The 2,774-nt window shown below is 60.8% G+C and overlaps 1 protein-coding gene across 1 annotated transcript; it reads left to right on the top strand.

The window, feature by feature from the left end:
* The first annotated feature begins 1,110 nt into the window (after nucleotides 1-1,110).
* LOC117843463 (uncharacterized) lies at nucleotides 1,111-2,774 on the top strand. Its single transcript, XM_034724049.2, has one exon. It carries the CDS (start codon nucleotides 1,309-1,311, stop codon nucleotides 2,635-2,637), a length of 1,329 nt encoding a protein of 442 aa, XP_034579940.1. The 5' UTR covers nucleotides 1,111-1,308; the 3' UTR covers nucleotides 2,638-2,774.

Raw genomic sequence — 2,774 nt, forward strand, 5'->3', positions numbered from 1 at the left:
AAGCAAAGAAATAATACATGTGTGTTTCATTCCACAACTGTACCTCTCACCACGCCGCACCCTTGGCACACGACAGAAAGTTAGGTCACCGTTTGGTTGTATAAAGGTTTTGGCACGCCACAAAAAGTTACACAGACTATTGATGGTTCTCCATCAATTTTCTTGTCGTGAGTTTGGTGCACAATTTTTATATCACAACTTTAATGCTGGTGCGGCGCAACGAGATGTGGCCATACCATATGCACTCCACACGTGAGCCTATACTTGTTGTCTTCCTCCAACCCTCGGGTACTATTATGCCCCATGACGTATGGCTATAGTTGTTTAGTCTTCTACGTGGCCTTATCGATGTTTAAAAAATTGATCATTTTCTATCTTTTTTTGGAAAATACCTAACGGTATTCAAATTTTGTGATGCATCTGATAGCTACATTCGTCCAAATTCAATTTCTTTAGTTTTGAGTTCTCAATCCAATCCATTGACCTTAACATTATCTGTAATTTTTGTATAATCGGATGATACGTAGAAAGGGACGATCTTTGCACGTCAAATCCACGGATAAGCTATGCTTAGCAGCGTGCAATGTTTAAGTTTTCAGATTGAGCTCTATAACCTTTTCTGTAAGCTCAGACCTAGACTCGGCCCAACAGTTGATTGAATAACTCGCCAGTCGCAAACAACCCGAATAAACAAACAATACCGTTGCCATCGACGTTTGAGAAAACTGGTGCATTCACATCGATAATCAGTACTAGACCACGAATCCAGCACGAACTGACGAGGCTCCCCTTCGTGAACAATGCGTTGTTGAACTTGAACATCGAGCACCGCCCCAGTAATATGAACACGGCTTTATTCGCGCCCTTGTCAAAAAAAAAATCAAAATTAACAACGAAGAGAAACGAGCTCAAAACCCACGAGGCCACGAGACAACCAGCGTCGGAAGAAAAAGAAGAACAAGAAGAAGCGGCCCCCGGTCGGGTCCAAGCGCCGGCGGTGGTGGTGGTGGTGGCACCGCGCCGCAGGTGTCGCGCTCGCACCCCAGCTGGGTCCAGTCCAGTCCAACGCGGCCGTGCCCCACCGCGTCAGAGTTATATGTAACGCTCCCTCCTCGCGCCGGATCCTGGTCCAAGTCCAACCTGCTGCCGCCTGCGCGAGGGGGGGCCGTGCCCAAAAAAACACCGAAACGCCTGCGTTTCCAGCCCAAAATCTCGTGGTTTTCGTTGCGATTCACCCGTTCATTTCATTTCCATTCCCCCCAACGGCCAACAACAAGGGGGGAGAAGAGAGGAGGGAGAGGCGAAGCGATGCCCGACGCGATACCGGCCTGCTTCCGCGGCGCCGCGGCGCCCGGCGGCCGGGCCTCGGCGTCGTCGGGGTCCGGGTCCGCCTCGGGCGGGGCGGGGACCAGCCTCGCCACGTCCGTCTACGAGACGCGCCTCGGCCTGGCCGCGCTGTCCTGGTCGCGCGCCGCGCTCGGGCTCAGCCTCCGCGCCGTGCTCCGCGTCGCCGCGGGTCCCTCGTCGTCCTCTGACTACGGGTGCGACGACGACGGCGGTGGGGTGGAGTACGGGGCCGCCGAGGACTACGACGAGGAGGAGGAGGAGGCGACCGTGGCCGTGCGCGTGCGCCCGTGGCTGCTGTGGCGGCGGCGCGGGTCCAAGCGGTTCCGCGTGCGGGACCGCCGGGTGGACCTGGCGTGGGACCTGTCGCGGGCGCGGTTCCCGCCCTCGGGCTCCCCGGAGCCCTCGTCGGGGTACTTCGTCGCCGTCGTGGTGGACGGCCAGATGGCGGTCGTGGCGGGGGACATGGCGGAGGAGGCGTACAGGAAGACCAAGGCGCGCCGCCCGCCGGGGCCGGGCCCCGTCCTCGTCTCGCGGCGCGAGCACGTGTCCATGCGCGACGCGGGCGGCGGCGGCGGCGGCGGCGGCGGCCGGGGGCACCGGACCTGCGTCGTCGTCCGCGGCAAGGAGCGGGAGATCTCGGTGGATCTCGTCGCGCGCGGCCAGGGCCAGGGGCAGGGGCAGGCGAAGGAGCAGCGGGACAGGGACAGGGCTGAGGTCGGCATGTCGGTCTCCGTCGATGGCGAGCGCGTGCTCCACGTCCGCCGCCTGCGATGGAAGTTCCGCGGATCCGAGAAGGTGGACCTCGGCGGCGGTGACCGCGTCCTCGTCTCCTGGGACCTCCACAACTGGCTCTTCCCCGCGCGCGACACCTCGCCCCCCGACGCCTCCGCCGCCGCCGCAGCGCTCGCCGCGGCCGCCACCCCGCCCGCGCACGCCGTCTTCGTCTTCCGATTCGAGCTCGCGGGCGGCGGCAACGGCGAGGAGCGTGAATCGGCTGACGCCAAGGAGAAGGAGCTGCTCGACAAGGCTGGGAGAGGCGGCTGGGCGGGCTACGTTGGCAGGTGGGGGAGAGGTGACTGGAGCGAGAGCAGCAGCAATGGCGAGAAGCGGAGGAAGAGGGGGCAGGCCCGCAGGCTGGCCAAGGCGAGCTCCTCCTCGTCGGCGTCAGTGGCGTCGTCCTCCGCGTCATGGGCAAGTGGCTCGACAGTCATGGACTGGGGCAGCCCGGAGGATGCCGAGTTGCAGAGCGGCGACGGCTTCTCCCTCCTTGTCTACGCCTGGAAGAGCTAGTGTGATGGGCTAGCGGCGGCGGCGGCAGAAGCGGCTCGCCGGCATTGTTTCGATTGATGATTGGTTCTCGATTCAGTGAGGATTTCTCTTCCCATTGTTGTAAGTTGCAATTGTTTACCGAGCAATGTTCTTGTGCA

Source organism: Setaria viridis, chromosome 2 (genome assembly GCF_005286985.2).
Source record: "Setaria viridis chromosome 2, Setaria_viridis_v4.0, whole genome shotgun sequence".
NCBI classification, from domain to species: domain Eukaryota; kingdom Viridiplantae; phylum Streptophyta; class Magnoliopsida; order Poales; family Poaceae; genus Setaria; species Setaria viridis.